General features: G+C 32.2%; 1 protein-coding gene across 2 annotated transcripts; it reads left to right on the forward strand.

Moving 5' to 3' along the window:
- Positions 1-27891, forward strand: LOC123552368 (neuropeptide CCHamide-1 receptor-like). Of its 2 annotated transcripts, XM_045341983.2 has the most exons (3): positions 1-282; positions 15060-15130; positions 24014-27891. In XM_045341983.2, exon 3 carries the CDS (start codon positions 24032-24034, stop codon positions 25250-25252), a length of 1221 nt encoding a protein of 406 aa, XP_045197918.2. In that variant the 5' UTR covers positions 1-282; positions 15060-15130; positions 24014-24031; the 3' UTR covers positions 25253-27891. The 2 variants fall into 2 exon arrangements, with proteins under 2 accessions (XP_045197918.2, XP_045197919.2); XM_045341984.2 differs by lacking the exon at positions 15060-15130 and having other exon boundaries at positions 2-282.

Consider the following 27891-nt stretch of genomic DNA (forward strand, 5'->3'; position numbering starts at 1 on the left):
TATCGAAGAAGCTTTCTGCGTAGAAGCTCTCTGCCTGTCTAAATAATCATAACTCGCGTTCTAACTACAGACTTGTTAGATTGACTTAGAATATCTACTTCATTTGTTGCGCGACAATATTGTAGCAAAGGTTTAACTAGTGAATTTGTGACTGAAAATTCCGAAGAGAGCTTTGTATTTGGAAGTAAGACGTCTCCAATCGTTGATTATCTAGCAAAATCACAGGAGCTGGTAACGAACCATCCAGCAATGCTAGAAACTGATTGCTGATTATTTGCACAGGTTAGAATTTTTTCCCATTTTATAGCGGTTTTTGGAAGTTCACTGGTTTTTTAATAATATTAATTCTTGTTAAATTTAGAAGAACGAAATATTTACAAATTTAATTACTATAAAAGGACAATTAACAGAGGATTATAACCTTTTTAGTACCGGTATTGAATTGATGACTAGCAATGTTTATTTGGAATTAATGATGTATCATTAGAGAATTGTTTTTCCATGGTATTTTACGTTTTAAACTAAATAGCAGTGACATATCTGGACACGCGCAAATCAAATCTTAAGATAATAAAACGGTAGGTGTTAATTAACTTCATATTTGCGCCTGGCAGGATGAATGCCAGCAAATTAGTTTCCGGAGAACAGTATTTGTCTTTGTAACATTCTTAATACAATCAGGTATGAAGAAATGTCAATTAATTGGTTCAAATATCAGAAACATTCTTGGCCGAGATTAACGTGTTTTTTTTTTTGTACATCTTGTATTTTTGTACATACCTTTTAAAGCAAACATAACCAATGGAATCTTTTGCTTGCTTGTAAAATATAATAGAACATTAAAAAGACAAAAATAATAATAAAAATTGAAAGACGAGTAACAGTGAATATGAGTTTTACAGAAAATAATAATTGACCTTTGTATAAAAGACCATTTTTATGATAATTGTGTATTTACCTTTTTGTTTCATTCGTTATTAGTCTTTTTGTCGTTTCTTTTGAAATCTTAAATGAAATTTTCATTCATTAATTGTATCTAAAAATGAAAATTCACTATTGCAAATGTCCATGAATTTTGCATATTAGCAGGACATGGTCATATTCATTACACTTGGATTGGATGTGCTTTCTGATTTTATCATTTTCAAAGATTAAGTGATTAATTTAAATGAAAGATTCTATATATTCATCTATGACCTATAACAACAATTAACAGAAGCTATGACATGCATGTAATGTATACCGCCCATGTTTCCCTTCCATTACATGTAATTGTGTTACTTATGGAGTACTGTTTCATACATAATTAATTTTCCATTCCTTTCTTGACACATTGCCAAACACTTACTAGGAACATCAAAAAAAAACATGTGAAAAGACAATTCACCGGCGTTGTAGCGGTTAATGTACTTCCACGGTTGTAATAACTTTTTTCACTGAACCTCATCTTTTCGTGAATCTCATCGCTGTGTTTCAACATTCCTTACGTTTTACCCGCATTACCACTATAATTTACGCCAGTGTTGCTTGCAGACAAAACTTACGTGATATTGCAAATAGAACTTCGAAACAGAGCTTAGGATAGACTGTTTTCAATGTTTTTAATTATTTGTTTTTCATATTTTTATGTATATATGTCTTGAAATAATTGCCAGAGGAGGAGGAGGAGAAAATAGCAATTTCTATAAATGACACTGAAAATCCTTATGATTTCTCAGAATCGTTCAATAACTGAAAAATGAATAGCGTTATAAATCAGTTGTGTACAAACATATTGTAAAATTTATATCTTAACATGTCTGTATTTGCGAAGGTCAGAATGATTGAATAAGTCCTGTGTACTCATATATGTTTATATTTCTAGATGAAATAATTTGAATATTTCTGCAAATTAAATCATACTTACTTGAGTGAAATGAACCTGACGTTTGAAACATTAGAGTAATCCGATCTAATCATATATAGACGTTGAAGGAAGGTTTCATGAATTCATATAATAAGAAGATTCACTAAAACAAATGATGTGTCTTACTATAAAGGACGATGCTTAATAGCAGATAATTTATGACAATCTTTAATATATTATCGCTTGCCTGTATTGCCTGATTTTGTATATTGCATGTATTCTTACTTTGCATTTAATCACACAGAGTAATTAAACACCATTTAAAGTTTAATATAATATTTTGTTTGTACTTACTAAACTTTCTTTTTTTTGAAACGTTTGGTATTACAGAAAATCTTCTGAACGAAAGGTTTTGCTACGTTAACTTTCATGACTGGTGTCTTCTATAGATTTCTGTTTGCAGGATTATTTCGCCAAGCAACTATAGTTGATAAAACACTTGCTATGAAAGAGAAATAACTAGAATGTATAGTTGATAAAACACTTGCTATGAAAGAGAAATAACTATAGTTGATAAAACACTTGCTATGAAAGAGAAATAACTATAGTTGATAAAACACTTGCTATGAAAGAGAAATAACTATAGTTGATAAAACACTTGCTATGAAAAGCAAAGCTTAACTTGAGAGGATGGTGCATCTGTAATGATAGATATCCGGTGGAGATAGATAGTCGTATTTATTGAAAAGAGAAACAATTTTGAGATTATACTGTATATCCACACGTTTAGAAAATGTTGAACATCTTTAATGTTTAAATGAAATATATCACATGAAACTTAAGTGTGCGAATTAATCTTGTTTAGTTATATATTTTATGTAAAAAATTAGATAAGGCACACACGGAATGGTATCAGATATTAAGTATAAAGCATTTTAGAAATAACACTTTCATGATGATAATATCAGTTCATGTTGTTTGTATTTTTCTGAGAGTTACATTTTGAAGATAATTGTATTTCTGAAATAATCGAACAGTTATTTTGCTGTAACTCCTGTAAATTTTAGTATTTTTAAGCAGAATATGTTCTTTCTTTAAATGGGTTGTTGTCTTATTCATTTACTTTTATACGTATCCTGGCTGTTTTAAAATAATTTAATTTGGCGATAAGACGTATATGAAATATTACACTGTATCACATAATTCTTCTTGTGGGAGCTAACTTTTATTGCCAGTACCAACACTCCCATGTTCGGACCTATTATCGATTTATAAATAAGATTATTTGCTTATATGCAGGAAAGCATGCTGTAATTTAAATTTAGCAATACTTCCGATATACCTTTGCAATTGCAATTGGTTATACGGTGGACTACATTATATATTATTGCATGTTCGTAAAATATCAAATCTAACGCAAAACGGGAATGCACTGGTCTGAACCATTTAATTCTTGTTTTGATGCACAAAATATACCCATAATCCCTACCTGAAACCGTCGAGTCAGCAAATTATACCTTTTTTTATTTTATTTTTATTTTTTATTTCTGCTGTTTCATTATGCAAATCGTCGCATTAAGAAGACATGCAGCAGGTAAATTTTAACCTTCTACTACATGATTTAAATGACGTGTTACTATATATCTTATACACGTAAGTTTTGTGCTATTAAAACTATTATTTTGTAAAGATACATTTTGTAAGCTTGAACGTTATAACATTCTTTAAGTATTTAGATATCTGATATTCTTATGATACAGTCATCATGTGAAATTAATGAAAAGTATTGTGTTTTGCTTTAGATATTAAGTTTGTAAAAGTATAAAAACAATTAAAATACGCATTAAAATATAAATGTAAAACATTATTCTAAAAGAAAAATGATCAGAAATGATTCTTAATCCTTAGAACGAATAACTGTTTGATAACTGTTTTATTTTCTATCAGTAAGAAAATAAATGCTATTTCAAAAATAAAAATCGGGTATTAACAGCACGTGAATTGCCTTGTTTGCACACGATTTTTCTCCCGTTAATACATGGGCGGATCCAGTGAAAAAAGTAGTTTTTATGCAAGAATTACCATTCTAACATGGTTCGGTTTGATTTCCAGTTAAACAAAGAAGGAATTTAAGCTCTGTATATTCTGCGATAAATAACGGTTAGCGCGCGGACCGGTAAGACAGCAATAGAACGTCAGTTAGACGTCAAATTGCCGTATGACGTCCGATACGTTACTCCTCGGGTAAAGACCTATTTGCTCGCTGATTTCCGACTTAACGTCAACATAGTTCTGAAAAGTCTCACATTTATGAATTTTGGTAAATTATCACAGAAAGGAAGATAAACTTAAAACATGATTTGTTGATTAAAAATCAAAGGGTTATAAGTTTAACCGGGAAAGTACCTGCTTAGAATATAGTCCTATTTAATCTATACATTATGCTGTTGAAGCGGTTTTATTTTGCGATTATTTCATTTCTAAAGACAACGTTTTCTCGAAAGAAGGCTTTTACGAAGAAAAGACGTATACAATGTAATGCAGAAACAAGGCAGACAAAAATACAAAAATAAAATAAACTTGGAATTATCTATATGGAGAAATATGTATCTTTTACATATTATTTCGCTAACAAATTGCATGTCACCAGGATAAGAATGATATCGTGGCCACGAGTAATTCCCGGGGGGGGGGGGGGGGGGATATTCATTTTAAATACTACATAACAATATTTCAGAGATGTCAAACTAAAATGTTACCGGATATTGGATAATAAAATAAACTGTTAATGATAAACTGTGAGTAAACTGCACAATTTACTTCATTGACCTGAGCCTTCATTGGCGTTAGCAAGCATGTATGATACGAAGAAATTATGTAACGCCATTATTCATTTATGACTATAAATCATGATAATGGCTTTGAGCCATTTAACTCATTACTTGGGAAAACGCGTCCGCTGGTAATATTGATTTTTTATCGAATGAAATTACATGTTGTCAGATCAAATTTTCTTTTACAATAATGGTTTTATAATGTTTTAAAGACATTTTAACTATTATCCATGCTCTATGTGACGTAATCAATATATATAACGATATTTCAGACATATTAAAAAGCACCCGGTCCAGTGGGCCTACAAGTCATCAATGAATGAAATTCGTGTGATAGAATAATGTTTACAATTAATGGCTTACAATAATGTGTTTACTGGTAAAAGAAGCCAAGAATTAAATTTCTTTACGAGATTTGTGTTCAGCAAAAGTTAATAGGATCCTATGTAATTTTACTAAAATAGTTTTTAACTGATCATCAATCCATTGATTATACAAAAGAGGGACAAAATGTTTATACAATATGTATATATACACGGGCGACAAGGAATCACTGTACTATATAAATGCAGTTAATAATTCATGAGTAAATAACGTTCCTTCTTAGATAAAGGTAAGCTCTCGCTTATTTAGCGGTTTTTCTTGGATAGGAATTAAGCACAAAGGACATTTTGTCTATCAGTGTCATATCAGTGATATCTCTATTGCTTAATAAATCACAAAATGATCTACTTCGTATATTGTTATAGAGTTCACAGCTACAACTAAAGTGTAATTCGTTCTCCACAACTCGCGCATTACATAATCTGCGGAGTCTATCTTCGGATCGCTCACCAACATATCTACCTGTCTCTTAATCTTAGCGGTAAAATTCCACATCGTAATTGACTTCACATTTCTTAAAGTTCATCAGAACATGGTCGTCACATTTGAAATCATGTTTAAACGTTTTATATGTTCGTAGTTTAGGTACCGTTTGAATTTCCTAGAACCATTTGTTTGCATAATACGCAGTTAACAATCAAGTTCTTTGGTTGTGGCAGATCAATTGAAATGATGGGATAATCCAATAGTCTATATGTATTCTTACACATGACAAACCTTTCATTAAATCTTTTATAAAAGCAAACTATTGACAGAAATTCATCATTAAGGAAACGATTGGACCCCTGATGTCCTTTTGTTAATTGTGTTGATTTTTTCCTTTCTTCAAGCTTCGTGCATGCTTTTACATTTTAATCATACCGCACCTGTAAAGAATCAATACAAATAGCAATACTCTGATATTTTGCCTTTTATTAATTGAATTAGCACCAATATATATTTTCAAATACCCTTTCCATATATTGATTTGTTTGTTTGTTTGTTTTGGGTTTAACGCCGTTTTTTCAACAGTATTTCAGTCATGTAGCGGCGGGCAGTTAACCTAACCAGTGTTCCTGGGTTCTGTACCAGTACAAACCTGTTCTCCGCAAGTAACTGCCAACTTCCCCACATGATCATATATTGAAATTTATTGAAAGTAATGTTGCGTTATCGTGCATTATCGGTGCTATTGACTTTCTATCAACCTGTCAGCTGGGAGAAACATTGCGTATTCGGAAAACAAAATTAAATGTCAAACCTTTGGTCACAAATCTTGTCTTTCAATGCATTACTTTCTATAAGTGCGTTATGAATTGAATTTGTATTGGGCTGATGTTATTTGATTGTTTCTCGGTTGTGTTGGTTGTATGTTTGATGAAAACGTAACAATGACAAGAAAGATGAATCTAATTACTGACTTCGTTATCTATGCATAAAAACTTTGACCAGAGCATTATTATAGTATGACACTTTGTATGGAAATTATTTAATCCACAAGTACACGTGTAATATTGTTTTCTCTTTTATAACATACTTTTGGTTGTTATCAGAATGATACTTTTTTTGTTTCTTATTAAGCGATGAATAAGAAAATGACATACAGTTGAATATGACCAAAGTTTTTATACCCCTTATAACTAAAAGATCCAGTTGACACTAAAATTAGTAGAATTCCCAAAATTGGAAAATATGCATTTTAATGGTCAATATCACTGTCTAGTTGTAACTAAAATAGCAATGTGAGGCAATTGCCCAAAATCGTGCTAACACGCCATAAAACTGAACTCACTCAATGGTCGTAGATGATAAATGTTGACATGATAAACCTAATGTAAAGGGAGTTTATTTAAATAATGACTTCCTATAGCTTCCTTCCACTCTATCTTCCTGTCCTCATTTGCCATTGTCTGTCATCCGCTGTCAGATATCATATGTTCTAATACGATAGCTTATGAAGATGTATTGAGATAGAAGTTCTGGAACGAAAGTAAATGTTCTTCAATTGCACATCTCTTGACCGAGGTTTTAGAATTAAATAGCATTATATAGTATTCAGTGAAAAATACATGTATAATGCAGCGCGAAATGAGCTCTGGAACAAAGTAAAATTAGGTGGTTGTCAATGGAGTGTACGTGTACATTATAGTTAGAGAGAGAGAATACAGAATATATACATTATAAACAGGACTAGATGACTTTCAGATAGAGATTAGGGGACATTATAATTATGTGTCTGTCTGTGAACCCATGGATAGAATGAAATCTTGGTCTCTCATCCAGCAACTCCGCTTTTGAAGTGAAAAACAAACGTTCAAAATTAAAATAATACAAACTTTACAACGTGCTTAGATATTAACTTACAATTTTCCTCGAAATAATAAACATGTTTTTACTACACATCGTTTTTTCTGCAGGCGATGTTTCTATTAAAACTGAATAATCGATCTTGGAAAAGATGAGATTGATGTATTTTAGCAGTGTTTTATAAAGATTTTATAAAGTTTTCAATGTAAAACTGTTTTTTTTAATATTATCCTTCATGATTGTAGAACATGTGCAAAATCTAAAAGCTGGAAATATTTAGATGCCCACACACACAGATAAGATGGCTTTATGATCACAGGTGCAAATGCAAAATTTTATTTCAATAACGAAATATTTAGATCTTTTTTGTTTTAAATTCATGATAAATGAACACCGAAAAGGTTTCTTCCAGTAAAAGCGTTTCTTTTACATTTTGTAGATATTGCTTCACGGTTTATTAACAATAATACTAATCGAAACACTTAACGCCCTTTAATCTTTTTGGAAAACTCTTTCTTACAAACGTAGACAAAATATTTTCACATATCTTTTAATTGATGTGACGATCTTTGTGTCCCGTTTTAGAAAGTCACACAATTACCCATACAAGTAGAGATTTTATGAAAAAAAGAAAGAAGCGAAAACATCATTTTTATGAATAGAGGAAAACAAGGGTTTACATATTGACTTTCACTGATGGATTGTCAAATATCAAACCAAATTTAAATCTATTCACGGGAAATGACAGGATAAAGAAGTTATTTGTTGTTGTCATGAATTTCCTGCTTTGTTACGAAATTCGCTCGTTTCTAAATTCAATCATTTGTCTGTGATTTTGTGACATTTTAAAATGTGATTGTCGGTAGGAACGATTAAATAGAAAACAGCGTATAAATGTCCACTCATTAGTTTAATCACTATTTTACATACATGATAAATTACATCAAATTACAAATACCTGTTAAATTACAACAATACAGTCATGCAAATGCATGTTAAATTACAACAACATATACAAATACATGCACATGTTAACTTACAACAATACATACAAATGCATGTTACATTACGTTCTAATATGGCTCGATTTTCTTGCCAGTTGAACAAAGAAGAATGTCAAGCCCTATATATTCTGCGATAAACAACGGTTGACGCGCGGACAGCAAAGGGAGCATTATGACGCCGATTATGACGTCAGATTACCGCATGATGCCGGTTCTACACGGATGAATGGAGACCAGCATAATTTTTATAAAAATATTTCATGAGCATGTAAAAATGAAAACAATCAAGGCCTTCTTGTGGTTTATTGTCTTATTTATCACGATTCCTCGTTCAGATACCTAGAATTAAACCACTCGGGCTAACGTTCTCGTGGTTCAGTTCCTGTACAGCTGACCCATGAAACATGATAAATCAGGCGACAAACCACTCGAAGGCCTTGATTATGTGTTAAGCAACATATACAGATACATGTTAAATTATAACAACATATACAAATACACGCTGAATTGCAACAATATAAACAAAACAAAAATAGAAAAAACTAGTACATCTGGTTTGAGAAGGAAGTCAAAATAGATTTCTCTTACCGTCTAATTAGTCCCTACGAATAATGATAGAAAAACTACATAGCTTAGCATCACATCCAATTTGTTGTTTTGTTTTGGATTTACATAAATCATGTTTAACACTGAAAACAAAGGGGTGATTTGATGCAATTGTTTTCTTTGGACTGCATCTGGCATGCGTCTGGAATGACTTCTGCTCGTATTATACATCTACCTTTCGAGCAATGGACGCCATATGTCTTTTATTCAAACTTTTATCAGCAACTGTTAAACTATACCTTCAATGTTGTCGGTTGTATGTCTTATGGTGTACAAACTTATCAGGATCAGTATAAACTTGATAAAAATAATGTTCTTAAAACAATCCACAAATTAAATCTAACACTTAATCGGTTTTTTGTGTGTGTTTTTTTTTTTTAAATTTATTTAATAGATCGGAAACGATCAAAACATTATCGCCCTGAGAGACCTTTGTTACTGACCTTTTTTAACAGATTAATTGGAATCACCGTGCATTATTTTGATCCCAAAGTCTTGATATCATAATGAAATGATGTCAGTTTAATCCTCTGTGTCAAATAATGTCCGCTTGCTTGCTTTAAATTCTATTTCTTTACCATAAACAATTGTCAACATTTACATGACAATTACACACAAAGTTCCTAAGTACACCTTCAGGTCTCCTTACCACAATAAACATATCAAGCATCTCTATAGTATTTAATAACAGTGACATTTGCTGTAGAAATCAGGTCTATTAATTATAAGGGATCTCTTGCAAAAGGAGACAACCTTTAACAAGAAATATCTTTAAAAATGATGGTCGGCGAATTGTAATAAGGAAAGAAGTTTATGAATTTTTCATCTAACATTCATCTTTCATCTAACATTTTTCAAATTGCAAAACTAAACACCGCACTTTAACAATTTAAATGGTTCACTTTTAATTTTTCGCAAAGGTTTCGTAGGGTTGCAATTTTGTTTCGTTTATCCTTAGACGAATAATGACAGCAGTAGTTTGACGAAGATTCATGAAGCGGTTCATAAGAAGAGGCCATTAAACGTGTTTATATTTTTAGCTAAATTGGTCCCTATCCCCATTTGTAACAAAATAGCAGGAGACCTTACGATATTGTTACACATCGAGTTTGATAAAAATTCATTACATTTTAGTGGTTAATGCGAAGAAAGGCATATCTGCTTTTAGCTTTAGTGGTCCCTAATAGGGGCCAAGTTCCTATATAAATAAATTTGGAAGAGGACCTTATAATGATGCTCCAGACCAAGTATGACAAAGATCCACCAAGCTGTTCATGAGACGCTGTATAAAGGCATTTCTAGTTTTAGCTCTAGCAGCCCCTAAAATGGGTCAAATGTCCCAGCTGAACAAAGTTGGCTGCGGGCCTTATAAAGATGCTACAAATCAAGTTTGATAAGAATACATGAGAAAAATCAATTAAAGGATTTTTTTATTTATAATTTTTATTTCTTTCTAAAATAGGCCAACTGATCTCGCTTTAACAAATGCATATCCGCTACTCATGAATCTTTGGACAATGACGTCACACCCATAAAAAAGTGAAGGTCAAGCAAAACATACAATTGTAATTATTTCAATATTTCTGTTTCATAAGCAAAGTTTGACCGTAGTCATATCACAAAGATAAACTGTATGCAGCGTGCCTTAATTTCAGTGTAATGAGATTCAGTCATTATATAGCATATATGTAATAAAACAGATTTCAACTGAGTTCAATATTTGCATACCATACTAAAGAAAAATATTCATATATAATATTATATAAAATTATATACTACATAAAAGACCCTTATTCAGGTGATACGCAGACCGTATTCAGCTCTTTCTTTAATTTGATATGTGCTGGTATTTGAACAGGTTTTTATCATATTTATTAAACTTACTTATCATTTTGAGATATATCAATATTCTTGCTAAATATACTGAGCCAAAGTTAGCTTTAAAACTGTGAACAGCGTCGTTTAGGATAAACGCTTTGTCTACATTTCACTCAGCGTAGCACAATCAACAGAGTGAAAGAAATTGACACTCTCGTCCAATCAGGCAGAGTGTTGCATAAATCGTCCGTTTTGATAAATTATCTATAATGCGTTATCAAGTAGTTTGATTTGCAAACTGAAGTCACGTGGCATAGGTAACGAAAACGAATTTAGACGGCGTCGCCGAAAAATAAAGTATGCTGTCATAAGAGACCAGATTTTGCTTTTCCTTTAAGTGGTATATTAACTTTAGTTGTAATGTGTATCCGAAGTTTGATGTATAATAATGTATAATCTCAGGTACTCATTTTAGCACTTATTTGAATAATAAGAAGCATCTTCAGCTTCCAAAGAAAGCCTGCCAAATAATGAACTGATGATGCGTTTTCTAATAACTTTATCTAAAGCTTATGCAATTAAGCTCTCCGTCTACAGGTACCGGTAAGGTAATTTTGATATAGATCCAAGGTAATGGAGATAATAATGTAATAATGCTTCATACTTAAAATCATATTTGAAAGTCTTATCCGAATTAACTGATTTTACAAGAAGCGAAGTCCAATAAAATCGTATCTGTATCTTTCTGGATCTGAATCTTGTACGTACTTTCTGCGCATCGCATCAAATAATAAACAGAATAAAACGCGGTTAATATGTGTATAGAAAAAAAAGATATTGCTGGAAAGTTTTAAAGTACAAATTGTGCGTAAGCTATTGAAACAAAAAAGAAACTACAATGTTTATTTATGCATATACGAAAATAAAGAATTTATATTTGTCTGAATGACATACTCTAATTTAGTTTTAAACGTATCGTGTAGCATCAATAAAGAAACTATTATTAACCGAAGCCGTTTGTTATTTATTAGTAAAGTATTATCACATTACATTAACGACATAATATTATGTTCTCTAAGGTTCTTTGTAAATAATAATATGTACGCGCATTGATTTGCCGATAGGAATGTTAAATTTCAATAGATTGGTGGTTACACATGCCATGTAAATACCATTTCTAATGTATCTTACTCAATTTAGATTTGATAACTCGCTTCAATTTGTGTGCACCTGTTTGTTAATACAAATAAACATCCGTTTGTTTTTATTACTCAAATGTTGATAAAATTTTAATTTAATGTATCGTCAGATCCAGCCGTAGCGTACCTGCTTTTATATGATGCTATGTGATAAGGAAAAAGATTATGACATTCAGGCCACTTTGCATTATCTGTACCATGTTACTGAGGATGTGAGATTAAGAAAACGTACATGTATGATATACATTCCTGTACATTGAAAAAAGTCTTTATGTTCTCTGTCACAAGTCGGTAAGCAGCTCGTTACAGAGAAATATGTTTTTCTTTATCTTATTTTAAGTTTTCAGAAACCTTTACACACACTGCAGTAAGTTGCTTTCCTATATGCCATATGTCCGTGCATTTACACTTGGCTTCGCTGTTTTTCACATAATAGCCACTAAAATTCATATTTTTTTTTCTGAAATAGTACCTTGTATTTTTGTCTGGAAGAGTGAGTTCTCTATTTTAATGAAAATTGCTTATAATAAAGGCAAATATCAAGCTAATAACACATACCGCCTGACAAAAAGCTTTCAGAACGTACAGAAATATAATGAATATTAACATAATTCTAAAAGAAAGTCAGCAGGTAGTATGCGATATATTGCAATCATTAGCATACATGTATATAGTTTTACAAACAGTAGAAGATAACAACAGAGTCCTGTCCAAGTAATATGTTTGTAATAGATGGACAGTAATTGTAAATTTACACAAGAACTATAAGATATCTCCAGTTTAACAACTATTTACTATGTTGCGCTAAGACTTATAATGTGATTTAATGCAATACGTCCGATGGTCGATAATAATTGTTTTTTTATTATATTCTCTCTTTGCCATCTATTAAGTTTTGGGATATTCATTTTATGAATTTAAGAAGATATTGTGAAAGGTTTGACAAAACGATCATACTTTCTAACATTTCACTGGCTCGTGGTTCTTTAAAACAAAGCTGATGTTACCACTACTACATGGCTTCGCTAACAGTCCAATTTCAGGAGAGATATTATTTTTTATCCTCGAATATATGCAAAAAAATCTACGAAACAAGTGCATTTTCGTTTGTTTTCATGTAAATTGGACACCCGTTTTCGTGTTTTCTCTACGTTTAATTTAAAATCAGATTTTATTCAAATCTTATTAAGATTGGTAACTAGAAATACGAGTACAACCGGTAGAAATTAAAAGACAACAAAATAAAACCCCATAAAATTATGTGAAATATTGCTGACTTGAAAATTTGAGTATCTATAGGAAAAAAATTAAAACAAATATCTTTGGAATTCATTTTTTTATAATTTTCTTGAATATTTTAAGAAAACAGATTTGGAAACATTTTAATAATATACCACGAGTCGTGTTATGTTTGCGTGATAAAACCTGTACGCCTTTTAGAACATGCAGCGTTAATAATTTGTTTGTATCAACTGTGTAGAACGTGAAAAAGTATTTTGTTTCTTCGCAGTTACTTTTGAACAAAATTATTGTAATATCTAGTTTGCAATGCGTTTCGCTATTTTCGAACGATATGAAATACTTTTATAACAGTTCATATAAATAAGCTGCTTATTGTTTTAAGATATTTCCTGCTTTTTGAAATGATTAGCATCTTTACATGTGTTACAGTAACTAAAAGCTGTTGAAATCCAGTAATTTTTATGTAAAAGTTATATACACCTTCTTCCATGATTAGGGAAATGATGTAGCGCTGACACTGGCGGATGTAATTGGGAAGATCAAATTTACTTGTTTATCTGGTTGTAACAAGCACATTTGATATGATGTGAACAGTGTGAACCCTACCGTATTGTGACAAGACATCACGATATTTTCGAGTACATTTCATTTAATTGCTTTGATTGCAAAGTAAGCATTAATTTGATTTGAAATAATTTGTACGCCCTACGTAACACTTTGCTGCAATGCAATCTGTAAGATTTTAACTATCGAAATCAACAGTTTCGTTTTATAAGTCTGAATATAAATATTTGTAAAACTTACTGATATTTGCTTTATTTAGTTTATTATAATAATGATTGTTTAAAAGAAAAACGTGTCTATGTAACCAATCGATTTATATTAACTATTTTGAGGCGTGTTCAAGTATTATAAATAAGCGCATTAAACCTTTTGTACAATCAAAATACTAATTATTTGAACAGTTTATAAACCATCATTGCTCATTAATGCACACTTCTAATCACGTAGATATAAACATGGAATAACCATGCATTCTTTTTGTATCAGTGGGAATGAAACATATAATAATCCATATAATTCTAACATGTGGAGCATGTTGCTTTTATAACTTTGGGATTTGAAAAAGATATTAACGTAGTCTCTCATTGTTACTCATTTATTATACTTACTTTAATAATGATTTACCACATGCTATTATGAGAAAATAGCAAAAGATCTTTTCTCGAAAGCTAATACAAGCGGAAAAATGAACATTATCTTGTAAAGTGTGCTACATATTCGGTCCGATATTGTAAATAAAGTGTAAATGGCGTATACTTGTGTTTTTATACGTTGTTTTAAATGAGTTATTATACCCAAATATCAGTCTGATAATGATAGTTATTGACACTCGATGGGAAATTAGTGAACAGTTATTGGAAAATAGGAAACTGTGAGCTTCCACACTTTCTTTGTACTTGCAATTATGTACTTTTAATACTTATTCATAATTTGAGACACAAAATTAATATTGGCAAGACCTTTTCTTGTCTATGGAAATAATAAATAACAGAGATGAACTGGGGCGTTGAATTACCATTGCATCCAACACAATGCTCATGTATGACAATAAAATTTAAGAAAATGCATCGGTTTGATTAAGACTGCTCGTGAAAGGTATTAAAATGTGAAACACCTCTTACGACCCTAGCACTTACTTCTGCGGAGCTCTCTCATCCATATATCTTTAATAGAATCTATTGGTCTAAATATTACAAAACTAAGTCCAAATATAAAGAACCTTTAAGATAGTTTACGGTTGCCCCAAATGAGGTGTATATATATATCTTATTTTCAGTTTGACAGACATACACGGTAAGATGAGGATGTTTAAAACGACGAACTGATTTCAACTGGAGTTATATAAGAGTAAGAGCTTTGTAGAATTTTTCCTTTCTGAAAACTAATGTTTGTAAACTGCAGAGCAAGTGTCAGTTTTACAATCGTACTACGATATTCCAAAACTGGTATCTGTCAAGCCTAATATGTATATTTCAACATTTTCCAACAATAGAAACATTTAGAAAGTTGTTTCTGAAAGTTGTGATATAAATAGATTCTTTATTACCTCCAACAAGGAGAGCTATCAATAATTACAGATATACATACAAACATAATCACATCAAAATAGAACAACATTTATAACATACAATCTTATGTACAGACAGCACAAAACATCAGTACGTTAACGATAATGTGAAATAATAAGCAAATATACACACATTCACTCAATCCTTGATTAAGGTATATTTGCAGTTTAACTATTAAAATACAAGAGGTGAGATATCCCGACATGCATCCTTCCGAAACGAAACGAAGAATACAAAAAGGATGTTTTGCAAAATTAGATCCAGGATATTGACGACAATTTAAATTAGTTAGAGATGCAGGTTAAAGCGCATATGTCAGGGTTATCCTGGTTTGTTCTTATCTGTCGGTCTGTTGGCCATTAGATCATTAAAAACACGTCGATCTATGGTTGTCAATCTACACAGACTGCTTGAGTGTAATCAGTAGATTTGAACCACAAAAAGAAAAATCATTAAAAATATTTACCGTATCGAAAGAAATTAAAATCAGAATTGGTTTATGTTGAGTCTGTCCATGAGAGGTAATGAAATGTGAAATAATAAAATCTAAAAGAAGATCCCGTGGAATCACCAAATGCAACCAAGCAAAATAATAGCACACTCGGTTGATTGTTCATGGGAGGTAATGGAAAATGCAACACCTATCGCGCCCCCTAGCACCGGCTTAAGTGGACCTCTATTACAAATATATTGAATGGACTCCATGATCCCAAAGGAAAAGAAAACGATATAACAACACTGAATCCATGTACGAGATATTTTACAGCCGCCACACGGCACTTAAAGAAACTCCATTGTACCATCTGTATACAGATATCTGAAATGACTAATGTTTCAAATGCTCAAGAAAATATAGCAACACCACCTACAAGTACAGTCATTTCTGGCCGCCAAACGGCACTTTAACTCCTATATAAAATCATCATAAGTGCATCAAATGTTTATATTGTCATTTAGACTGCTGGTTAACTTTATGTATTACTGTCCATGAGCATGAGTCATTAGTATTTGATATCTTTCCGTGTGAGTATTCATAACATAAGAGGGCAGGTTTGATAGATTTATTTGCATATCATATTTGTGATTTTAAATTTTGTACTTTTGTTTGGTGTCCAGTGAGTGAATGATTGGACAATCACCTCCAAAATTATTTTTAAGATTGCATGCGAAAAGCATTTTGGGGATAACTACGTCGTATGTTAAGGTCATATTGGGAAAACAAATGGTCCGAGAGCTCACTGACTTTTATTGCAACAATTGAGGCCAAAAGAAGTTTATACATTTTTGGAAACACTATTTCATATCCTCCATGAAAACCCATTTCTTAAGTGTCAAAGCCGTGCCTATCTATATTTTGTTCGCTTATGTTTGTGGTATGGGAGGTTAAACTCACTTGTAAAAATTTAGGGGGTAGGGTAAAGTTTACGTCTACCAGTTTTTTTCACTGTTTAATTACAGTAGCTATTTGATTGTCAGTAAATGTATATATGTCAACCAATGTCAGCAAAAAGAAATTCATCAAAAAGGAATGAAGGGCAAACTTGATATTTAAGGTCAAAGGTCAAATTTATGTATAAATCACAAAAATTGGCATATTTGAAATTTATTTTTATACTTAAAAATTAGTTTGTTATCATAAGTCACTCAGTTTTACTTATGTAATGTGTTTATATCAGCCAAAGTCAGAAATGCAAATCTTATTGCAAAACGTCAAAGTCAACCCTGATAATTGAAGGTCAAAGTTCATTTTCATGCAAAAATGTGAAAAATGTTACCTTTACTTTTTTAATCTGTTTATATGTATTCACATTATTAGTCACCGAAGTTAATTTGTTTTAATGTCTGTATGTCAGGCAAAGTCAGCAGTGCAGATGTAACCTCAAAACTGCCAAGGATAAAGCTTATATCAAAGGTCAAAGGCCAATTTGAGTGAAAAATTGCATGAATAGCTTCATGTTTGAAATATAAATGCTATTCCTAATCATTATTAATAATTGCTCGTGATTTATTTTAATGTATATATGTCCCACAATGTCAGTAATAAAGAGATCGTCTGAAATCAGAAAAGTTCAAATGTGATATTAAGGGTCAAAGGTCATTTTCATGTAAAAGGAAGAAAAATCGCTCTTTAATTTGTTGTTAATATTTTGTCGATATTAGTCAACGATATCAGTTCATTTAATGTATATTAAATGTTAGGCGATGTCTAGTATGCACATATAATTCCAAAACGTTCAAGGTCAACCATAATATCAAAGGTCAAAGGTCAAAAAAGTGAGTAAAATGTTGCAAAAATATCACCTATTTGTAATGATTTTTATTGTTTAAAAGTATTTGTTTTGTCATTTTAGTAACTGACTGTTGTTCATTTTACTGTATATATGTCAGACGTTGTCATAGAAGAGAAAATAAGTCAAGGTCAAACCTGGTATTGGAGGCCAGGGGTCACTTTTGTATAAAAAATCACAACCTTTACCATACTTACTCATTACTTTGATCAAAAAATAGCTTGTTGTTATAATTCACTGTTAGCAATTTACTTTAATGTATACATGTCAAGCAAGGTTAGCAATGTAGGTCTTATCCTTATAAGTCAAAGGCAAACCTATTATCAAAGGTCAAAGGTCAAATTTGTGTAAGAATTCACAAATAACAAGAATTTTGCAATGATTTTTGGTTGCGGGTTAATCTCGCTACCAAAGTTAAAGTGTATTTTTGACTATCATAGCATTTTTATTTTATTCAGAATCACATCCAAAAGATGTTCATGTGCTACACAAAATAGTCTCATTCATGCACAGTGCGGATGAATTATCAATGAACAAGCAATTCTTATTCAACCTGTATCCACTCACACTAACCATTTAGATTATATAAGATCCCGCTACCAAAGTTAAAGTGTATTTTTGACTATCAGAGCATTTTTATTTTATTCAGAATCACATCCAAAAGATGTTCATATGCTACACAAAATAGTCCCATTCATGCACAGTGCGATGAATTATCAATGAACAAGCAATTCTTATTCAACCTGTATCCACTCACACTAACCATTTAGATTATATAAGATCTTTCAATGATAAGGTATTCCAGCCCATGGTTACATCACAAGCTGGGTCAGGCAGATTTCATCTTAGATAAGAGGCACATTAAATTTGTATTTGTTTTTCATTCATGTATATTCATAGACCGCCATTTTAAACAGGAAATAAATCTATCAAAAACCCGCAACCATCAGACATTTCAAGGCTTCGATTCTTTATTGTGTAGGTTATTTCTGTCACTTCTAGTAAAACTGATCAGTATTCATTTTCAAATATATACAACTGACAATATCACTGTTGAAATAATAATGAAAAGTAAGTCAAGGTCAAACCTGACATTAAAGGTAAAAGGTCTTTTTCATGTAAAAATTCAAAATACAGCATTTTTAATTTCTTCTTCGTTACAAATTATATTGTCATTTTGTTCATTGAAATCAATTTTGTCTTATGTTTATTTGTAAATCAATGTCAGCAATGCAGATCTAATTTCGAAAACAGTGATTGTTAAAGCTTATATCAAAGGTAAAAGGTGAAATTTGCGTGAAAGATCGCAAAAAGTAGCATTTTTGCAATACTTTTCCTTGTTTAAAAGTATTTTGTCATTATTAATATCTTATGGTTATTACTTGAAGTCTCATACATGTATATACATATATCTATATATGGGTCAATGTCTACAATGGAGATATCATAAGACATGAGTCTAGATCAGCCCTGATGTTAAAGTTTAAAATTCATTTTCGGGTAATAAATGCAAATTATAGCACTGTAACTTTATTTCTTTGTTCAAACATATCTTGTTATAGCTTGATGTTAATTCATTTTAAAGTTAGCCTTTACTTCCTTACTTCCTTACTGCCTTCCATCTTCTTATGGCCGTTTTATATTTTATGATTAGATGCGACAATGAACTGCATCGTATTCTGCAGGTCGCTGATATCTGTCCACGGCTTGATCCCAAATGGGATGTCTGTTGGCCAAACTTTCTGCCGTGTGCTTCTTCCAGATAGGAACAACTCTGCAGAATGTGAAACGGTGTTTGTTCCTCTGATCCGCACTGACATTTAGCTTTCTCTGCAAATCCTAGCTTCTTCATATGTTTTCACGGGCCACAGTCTTCAGTGCGCAGACGGAAGACAGTTAATTGGCTGTTTAGCTTGTGTAGATAGTCATTCTTTGGCGGGTAACTTCCATTTATGTTCTTCCAGTCTGACGCAAAGCTGTTCTTCCACAGAAGACGGAGCTTCTCTGTATGAAGTTGGAGGTTTGGGCTGTATTTGTCTGGTTGCTGTCTTTGCAAGTTTGTGCTTAGCTTCATTTCCAGCTATGCCCACATGTGCAGCTATCTATCGAAATGCTACATTGTTGTTCTCAGGCAGGAGACTGATGTTTTTCAACAGCTGTCTGATTAAGTTGTCTGATGGACCTGCTGAGAGAGCCTGAAGAGCTGACTTGGGGTCTGTTAGGAATATATTGTCCCTTTTCTTCTCGCTCATACTGTTCGAGTGTCGCCGATGTGAGGGCTTGCATCTGGATCTGTAGTTGGAGCATCTCTTGCCGACTGTATGAGAGAGTATGAAGGAGGAGCTGTCTGAAAATTTGATGTAGGCACCACCCCAAGCTTTCTGAACTGCCTTTTCCACTGATCCATTGGTATATTCTTGGATGCAAGAGTGTGCTGGATAGCGGTTATTGATCATTTCTAGCGTAAGAGATTGTTGGTAAGCCTGATGGTGCTTTCCCTTTTCTTCTACTCCTGGCACCTCAAATCTGATCTTGGGAGCACATTGTCTGGGAAACCATTCATTGGGCTCGAGCGGCTCTGCCTCTGTGTCCAGTGCTGCTGCTTTCTATTTTGGCAGTTTTTTGACGATGTGGATAAGACTCTGTTTTTTCAGTATGTTCTATGTTCTGCTCTCGAATTTTGAGTGGAGTGGGTGGGATGGTAGTCTCTTTGCCTTCTCTGCATGGACAACAGCTTTGTACTCTCGTCTTGTCTCTAATGGTTCAGGGTTGGCTGTCTTTTCGATTCATTTTATTTGAGTTGTTTTCATTGCCCCGGGATTATCCTCAGACATGAAATTTAACACTGTCCAGTTTATTTTTACTGGTTTTGGAAGCAGGTACCAATGAGGTTGATGCGTACTCTGCTATGTATCGTACGTTGCCTGTGTAGACTTGCAGAGGATCTTTGCATTTACTCCCCAGCTTGTTCCTGCCAGTTATTTTCATAGTGGCGAGTTTTTTGAAGGCCCTCTTCTTTGACCTTTAATGTCAGATTTGACCTTGACTAATTTTTCATTATTATTTCAAGAATGATATCATCTGTTATAAATACATTAAAATGAATAATAATTAGTTAATAGTTTTTAAATACCATAAAAATATAATGAAAAAATCGTTGCAAAAATACTGGGTTTTGGCTAATTTTCACGCAAATTTGACCTTTGACCTTTGATAATAGGTTTTGCTTTGCCTTCTTTGGATAAGACCTACATTCCTGACCTTGCTTGACATATATACGTTAAAATAAATTGCCAACAAAAATTTCTAACAAGAGCTATTATTTTTGAACAAAGTAATGAGTAAGTATGCTACAAATTGATCTTTTACATAAAACTGACCCCTGACCTTTAATACTAGGTTCGACCTTGACTTATTTTCTCTTCCACGACATCGTCTGACATATATACAGTAAAATGAAAAACGATCAGTTACTAAAATGACAAAACAAATACTTTTAAACAATAAAAATATTACAAACAGGCGATATTATTGCAACATTTTATTCACTTTTTTGACCTTTGACCTTTGAAATTATGGTTAACCTTGAATGTTTTGGAATAATATGTGCATACCAGACATCACCTACTTTTTATACATTAAAATGAACTGATATTGTTGATTAATATCGACAAAATACCATTAACAAGAAGAAAAAATAAAGAGCTATTTTTTTCATTCTTTTACTTGAAAGTGACCTTCACCTTTAATATCACATTTGAACTTGTCTTATTTTAGACTATATCTTTATAACTGACATTGTGCGACATATATACATTAAAATAAATTACGTGCAATTACAAATAATGATGTGAAATAGCATTTATATTTCAAACAAAAAGCTATTCATGCAATTTTTCACAGACATTTGACCTTTGACCTTTGATATAAGCTTTACCCTTGGCAGTTGTGTGGTTACCTTTGTACTGCTGACTTTGCCTGGCATACAGACATTAAAACAAATTAACTTCGGTGACTAATAATGTGAATACATATTAAACAGATTAAAAAAGTAAAGGTAACATTTTTGACATTTGTGCATGAAAATGAACTTTGACCTTCAATTATCAGGGTTGACTTTGACGTTTTGCAATAAGATTTGCATTTCTGACTTGGGCTGATATAAACACATTTCATAAGTAAAACTGAGTGACTTATGGTAACAAACTAATTTTTAAGAATAAAAATAAATTTCAAATATGCCAATTTTTGTGATTTGTACATAAATTTGACCTTTAATATCAAGTTTGCCCTTCATTCCTTTTTGATGAATTTCTTTTTGCTGACATTGGTTGACATATATACATTTACTGACAATCAAATAGCTACTGTAATTAAACAGTGAAAAAATTGGTAGACGTAAACTTTACCCTACCCCCTAAATTTTTACAAGTGAGTTTAACCTCCCATATCACAAACATAAGCGAACAAAATATAGATAGGCACGGCTTTGACACTTAAGAAATGGGTTTTCATGGAGGATATGAAATAGTGTTTCCAAAAATGTATAAACTTCTTTTGGCCTCAATTGTTGCAATAAAAGTCCGTGAGCTCTCGGACCAAAACGATTGCGAAGCACTACTGAATAATGAAATTAAAACTGAAAACGGTTTCCGATCATTGACCGGAGGACACGTTGGCTATCATTTAAGCGTTTGCTTTACAAACACTTGTGTTTTCATGCTTTCTTTTGATTGTAATTTATCTGTGCAGAAACGCACTGATATCAGAAAGTAAATTTATTTCTGGAGGGTTTTGGCAAGAAAAGAAAACAAGAGCAGGACAAAACGAAATGCTGTAAATACTCATTCCCTGGCACTATTTAATTACCTCTTAAAAATGACGACTTGAAGTATGTCTGGCATATACAAACGAACGTTGCTTACAGTTTTGTAATCATGCAGAGAAAAACAGAGTCAAACGCTTTGTATTGTTAAATCTTGGAATGTTGCCGAAACCCCCTACCATTTGTTTGCAATTTTACCATGACTGGCGCTATTGTTACAACTGGTATATCATTTGTAAACAGAAGAATGTTCTTTCTGTCGGACGCTATTGATATTTTAGTACATAGTGAAATGAGGATTTGGCACTGATTTTGTCAACGACTGATTTTCCAGATGTTTTCTTTATTAAAAAGCTTCAGAATAGTAAATCAAGTTCTGAATTTGAAAACTCATTCCAAGCTTGTTCTTAGAATGATATATAAAGCGTCATATTTGATCTTGCTATCTGCCCTGTAGAAACAAATGATGCTATGCTAATGATGTTATCACCTTAGGTTTTGACTTGTTTTTAACGAGAAATATGTTGGAAGGTATATGCTAAATTTCATTTCATTTCATATATATATTTTGATAGATCTTTTTTCCAGCTATCTATTTGCTACCTTTTGCTGTTCCTTTTTTTTAAATAAAATTTCAGTTTGCAAATCCTCGTTATATGCGATGTGAAAGTGATATAGCATTAAGGGATTATTTTAATGTTTCAACACAAATGTTAAACAAAACCAAATTTATCTTTAAGTTAACAATATCTTATAAAACAACATCTAACACGGGAAGCGCAAACAACTATGTAATCAAGCCTACATAAATAACGAAACAAGCTAGCTTACAATTAATAGAAATTGTCCTGAGTAATCTGAATAATTGTAATTGAAAGATGTAAGAACCTGAAATTTCTTAAACATGGTTAACTCTTATAAACTTGGTTCTTGGTCTTTTTGGATAATATATAAACTTTATTATTCATCAGCTTTACTTGTACAGGCTATTGCTAGCATTTTTAAACTGACTATATAATAAGCCAATCGACAAGGAAAAAAACTGAGAATAAAAGGTTCAGACAGTATTTGATATTTCCTACAGAGGGACAAATTTCGTTTGAATTGAATTAAAGGTAATACATTGACAGAACAAAGAGTCAAATTCTGATATGAAAAATCCATACTCATTTCAGTTAAAACATGGAAATCTGACGTCATAAAGCCATAAAGACGCCAAAAAATGTGCTGCTATATTTGATCTACTACTTTATAAAAGATGTTTCAAATTCGAAGTGATATAAAAGAATAGTGTGACACTTAATTCACGAAAAAGTAGTTAATTACATGTCTTCGCACTCGTAGGTTATTCCTCGGAACGTGTTGCTTCCCGTATTTTAACACTGTTCAAAACACCGTTATGCGTTGACGATAAGTCGGCCTACTATATTTGGCGCAATTCATGCGCCATGAAATGGTGCTTCCCTGGTTCATCTTCATGCTAACATAAAAATCATATAAGATAGCTTGTTGATAAAAACTTTTAAATTATAATGTCATATCTTTTCAGGCTTCTCTGAACACAAACATGTCTTCTGAAAACATGAGTACCACAACGTTTTTGTCAAATATATCGTACACAGAACAGACGACTGATTTAAACAATTCAACTGCTGTTATGCAGAGCACAGAAAATACAACAGTCGTAGAACCACTTATAGAGGCCGAAGAACGTCCGGAAGCAGTAATAGTGCCGATATTATTTGCCATTATTTTCCTTGTTGGAGTTATAGGTAATACCGCTCTGATTTTTACTGTTCTAAGAAATAAATCAATGAGGAACACTCCTAACATTTTCGTTGTTAGTTTGTCTATCGGTGATTTATTGCTTTTGTTATGTTCAGTACCATTTTCCTCAACATTCTACTCAGTAACGTCATGGCCATTCGGAGAAGGACTCTGCAAGTTCAACGAATTTATGCAGACTTTATCGCTTGGCGTGTCAATATTTACTTTAACAGCTTTAAGTGGCGATAGATATATAGCTATTGTTCACCCAATGAGCAAGCACACAGGAAAACCAACCCTTATCACAGTTGTTACAGTGGTGGGTATTTGGACATTATCTATGGTGTTAGCCGTACCTGATGGATATACAAGCAAATTGGAATATGTGTCCGGTTTCCTTGGAGAAAATAGTACCAATTCCTCCAGCACAGACATTCACTTGGGAATATGTATGATCTATCCGCTGAATTATCCAGATTGGTACCAAAAGGTACATTCTATGACAAGGTTTATCGTATTTTTTGTCATACCTCTTCTGATTATAGGGTTGTTTTATATACTGATGGCAAGAATTCTAATTTTGAGTAGCCGGGACATGCCCTGCGAGTCCATGAAAGATTCCGCCATGAACCAACAACAAAAACGCCAAGTCCAGGCCCGTTTGAAAGTTGCAAAAGTGGTTTTGTCCTTTGTTATCATCTTCATTATCTGCTGGTTACCACGACATATCTCAATCTTGATTCATTTCCACTCCGACGTGGAATACAACATGTTCTGGCATGTTTTCAAGATCATCTCGTTCTGTTTGACCTATATATACTCATGTGTAAATCCATATGCTTTATATTTTCTAAGTAGTCAGTTTAGAAAATACTACAATCGTTATTTGTTTTGTTGTTGTCCTAAATTTAAGTATCGTAGTCTTGGAGCAGAACAGTCTGCGATGTACAACTTTAATAGTACTGTGAGGCGTGGGAGCACAACATACACCGGAGTGGTACATTCTCAATCCATGTGTTGAAAATTTGTTTAACATTTTAACTCAGAATTTAGTAAGAAAACATTGTGTGTACTATTTTGCATTTCTGTCTACTTTACAGTACAGGACATTTAAAACATACTGTGTGTTTTTTATTTAATTCTTCAAACTTTGAACATTCGGGAGCAAGTACAATGTACAAGAATTAAAACTGTACCTTGCTTACTTTTTGAATTACCTCCCCTTCTTGATTTACTCTTTTGTCCGGAGCATAACTCCGAAAAAATTAAAGGTATTGTGTTAAAGCTTCCTTCAGTGACAGGGTCTTTCGAAGGAAAATGTAGTGTATAATAACAATATAACTTTTGTTTACTTTTGAATTATTTCTCTTCATTTGATATACAAAGTAATCATTAACTCATTTTTCCGGACCGTAAGAAAAAACAACAAACCGATTTTGTAACTTCACCCAAGGCCAAAAGAACATTTCGGGAAAGATCAGAGTACAAGACCTATAACTCTATACTGCATGTTTAATTGTCTGTGTGTTTCTTTACAAATACCACTTTTGGCCAGAACATATCTATAAAACTATGACCGGGGTTTTGTTAACAATTCAAAGAATTACACAGGATAGCAAGAGAAAGTGCAGTGTACACGATCTGTTACTCTATTTTGCTTATTTCGAATTACACCCTTTCATTTGCTTCACACGTTGCACGTTTGTCCGGAGCACACCTACAAAACAATTTATTGTTTTTATTAAAAAACGCTAACTTAAAACATTACACAAGGATAAAGGACATTATAAGCATGTGCATTGTAAACAAACCATAAGCCTTTTTCACATTTTAAATTATCTTCCTTTATCAAATTTACTTGTCCGAGGCATACCTCTGTAAGTGCTGAGGTATTATATTCATTTGCAAACAAGGATGAATGACATTGAATGAAATTGCAGTGCATAAGAGTTGAGTTGTAACTCTACCTTAATTTCATATTTAATCACCGCCCATTATCATATATTACTATGTTGAACATAACTCTTCAGTGCCGAAGGCGATTTATTCAGATTGCTTAAAAATTTAGTACATTGGAGAGAAGTGAACTGTACAAGAACCGTCACTGTAAATCTGTGACCAGAACCGTGTTGTTCGAAACTTTTAACAGGCGGTTAAGCTAACGACTGAATACTTTTTAAGACTATATGTCGGCATTTTATAAGACTCTGAAAAACAAATTTATGAGTTAAGGACTATGAACAACAAAAATCCTTCACAGTAAAATCAAAAAGCCATACTAGTCTTTCCCATTAAGACAAATAATTTGAATACAAATTTAACAGGCGGTTAGTTTAACAGCCGGTTAAAGTTTCGAACAACTGGGCCCATTAACTCAGACAAACTTTTTTGAAACCTTTGAAAAAATGTATTTTCATGAGAGTGCAGGAACATAGTTCAGGAACTTGAGTGTACATTAATCAATGCTTTTTTACATATAAAACACAAAAGTTTTTGATATCGTTTTTGCCTCTTATTAATATACATACAATTCACTTTTTATAATTTTTTCCTGAATTTGCTTTGATGGAAATATCACCATTTCCAACTCTTTTTTTTTCTTCATTTTATCTGTATACATGTATTTTGCAACAACGTTGTTTTCTTAATGACAATACATATTTTCTTAAATACATTTCTTAACAGTATCTAAGTATTTTTCACCGCACTGTAGGTATACAGATTTAACACATATCGCAAATTATATTTAGATTTTATGTGAACATGAATGTTGAAAATCATTTCAAGTGGAACATTTCACAAAGACTGGTGCAATCATACGTCTAACAAAATACTCGTTTCTTGTTCAGATTAAAAATTGGGCTTTATCAGTAATTTAAGAGAATCAAACAAGACTTGTTTAACCTATGTTTGAAGCTTTTCTGTCTGATTTTTGCCCTCAACGGAAACGCAATTCAGTTATTATATGTAATCCCTTTACGTAAATCTTTATTAAATTTGTTATTGTTTAATGTCCATGATTTTTATGTACGGGGCAGAACTGCAGCATGATACATGTGTATTTTAAACATAAGTTTAAAGTTACTTTTTGCAGTTACTCATTGCCAGTCATTTATAATAGGAAGCATAGTCCCAATTATTTCTATGATGCGAGTATTTCTTTTACAATTTATTTAATGCATAATATATATCGGCAATAAAAGTGTTTGACAAAATTTCTAACTCTATATCCCGTTAAACTGTCATGATATTTAATGTTTTATTCACAATTTTTATACTTGTTGTTATCTTATTGTTTGTTGTACCATTTACATACTTGCATATTCATAAACATGTTTTATTTGCATTTTTTTGCTGATATAAGCCTAACATGTGTTTTTAGCCGTATGTCAGTTAAGTTAAAGTGGTAATTTGGTTTAATCGTTCATCTTTGATCCTGTACAAATACCGAATACCGATAACTGACAACCGCCCATCTTGAATCACAGATTAAGGACCTTCGAATATGTTGTCGTCTTTTAGCTAGGTGGGCCAAAGACTTTATTACATTACGTTTGTTAAGTTACTGACAAAGTATTTAATTTATATTTATGAGTATTTGTATATATGTTGTGAACATATTTGTTATTCATGTGCACTGAAATAAACGTGTTCATTGTC

This window comes from Mercenaria mercenaria, chromosome 4 (assembly GCF_021730395.1).
Source record: "Mercenaria mercenaria strain notata chromosome 4, MADL_Memer_1, whole genome shotgun sequence".
Taxonomy (NCBI): Eukaryota; Metazoa; Mollusca; class Bivalvia; order Venerida; family Veneridae; genus Mercenaria; species Mercenaria mercenaria.

Bases quoted from the DNA above. Each gene is read 5' to 3' on its own strand.
- LOC123552368 (XM_045341983.2), top strand. From the start codon at position 24,032: ATGTCTTCTGAAAACATGAGTACCACAACGTTTTTGTCAAATATATCG.